General features: G+C 34.0%; 1 protein-coding gene across 1 annotated transcript; it reads right to left on the bottom strand.

Moving 5' to 3' along the window:
- On the bottom strand, window positions 1–1,294 carry NEMIN01_2479 (uncharacterized protein; the record flags this gene model as incomplete). The annotated part of the gene is made up of 1 exon (XM_051478421.1): window positions 1–1,294. A coding segment is annotated over one exon (1,294 nt), but the record flags the coding sequence as incomplete, so codon positions are not given.
- Window positions 1,295–1,477: the final 183 nt, after the last annotated feature.

Here is a 1,477-nt window from a genome sequence, read left to right as displayed (position 1 = left end):
CTTGAGGTGCTCCATCCACCTCCATTTCTACTACTTGGTGCTCTTCTGCTGTCTTGTCTACTTCTGTCGGCTTAGATATTTTTAACTCTTTCAATGCTTCTTCTACTCCATCTACTACTACTTTTACGCCGCGTGCTTCTACCAGCTCTTTTATCTTCATGAGCAAGTAACTTTTCTGGTCTGGACTTACTTCGAGTAAGCGTTTAAAACTGCCTTTAACCACAGAGATGTTTCCAGCCTGAAAAGTCTCTCTTTTTTCTTTCCATTTTAGTAACTCTCGATCATTAGCTAGACAATTGATGTCATGCCTTACACGTTCTATCCCTTCCATTTTTTCTTTTTCTATTTGTTCGTAGTCCTGTGAGTTTGGATCAGCTGTTTTTTTCCATTCTTCTAGCTCTGCTTCTTTTGCGCTAAGTTCTTTATTCTTTATTCTAGAAGATTCAGAGTTTTCCTTCTTTTTTCTTCTTATACTGCGTTTTTCATCATCTACTATTTTCTCTAATTCTGTTTTAACTATGTAGTCTTCACAAAAATTACTCAAATCTCCGTTTATCTTCAATATCTTTGTCCCATTCTTCTCTTCCAAGAAATTCTCGAGATTTAGTATATACTCTAATACTTTAATCATACAACTGTGTATATCTTTTTCCTTCATAATGGGCCCGATATTATCGTAGATAGAAACAGCTATATTCAAGTCTTCTTGTTTAGTAAATATTTTTTTAATTTCTTTTTCAATTTTGTTATGTGCACTATTGTCAGAGCTGGCTTTTGCTTCTTTAGCTTTCTCAATTAAGACACTATAGCATTGTTCAAAAATAAGGTTTAGTCCATAGTCTATCAATGGTATGTCAGTTCCTTCGTATCTCTTAGTGTACAGCTCATCTAGAGTGTAGTATGTTTTGTCTGTTGCATATTTTTTGAAAATATCCATATCATCTATTCTATATAAAATAGACCTGTAAAAGAGAAGTTCCCTACCTAGGTTACCTAAAGTAAACCAACGTAGGTTTTCTATGTTCGAGAACTTTGCATCATCAATCTTTATCGTGCATGTTCTAGGGCTTAGATCAATGCTTTGATCCTCTCGAAGAACATTCTCAGGTGCTTCATTCTTGTCGAACTGCTTATATATTCCGTGTTCTGGATTGTATATGAATATATTCAACCCTATAACTGTGTTGATTATAGCAGCACATTTTTTTCCGATGAATTCATCGCTATTATTACCCTCCAATGCTTTATAAAAGTCATACATAGCACCGCTTTCATTTTGATCATCAAAGTGCATAAAGTGCATAAAGTACCTACAGATGTTATTCTTAAATGTGTTCAAAATTTTCTGTTTTTCTTCATCGCTGTAGGGTCCTTCTATTTCGATGTTCTTATTAAATATCTGTTGTATTACAGAGAAGCGGCATAATTCAAAACTAGTTATACCAATAGTTTTTACAATATCTTTAATTTCGCTAGA

Source organism: Nematocida minor, assembly GCF_024244105.1.
Source record: "Nematocida minor strain JUm1510 chromosome Unknown 7915, whole genome shotgun sequence".
Lineage (NCBI taxonomy): Eukaryota > Fungi > Microsporidia > Nematocida > Nematocida minor.
The sequence above is the reverse complement of the archived record's forward strand: the minus strand, read 5'-3'. Positions and strand labels throughout refer to the sequence as shown.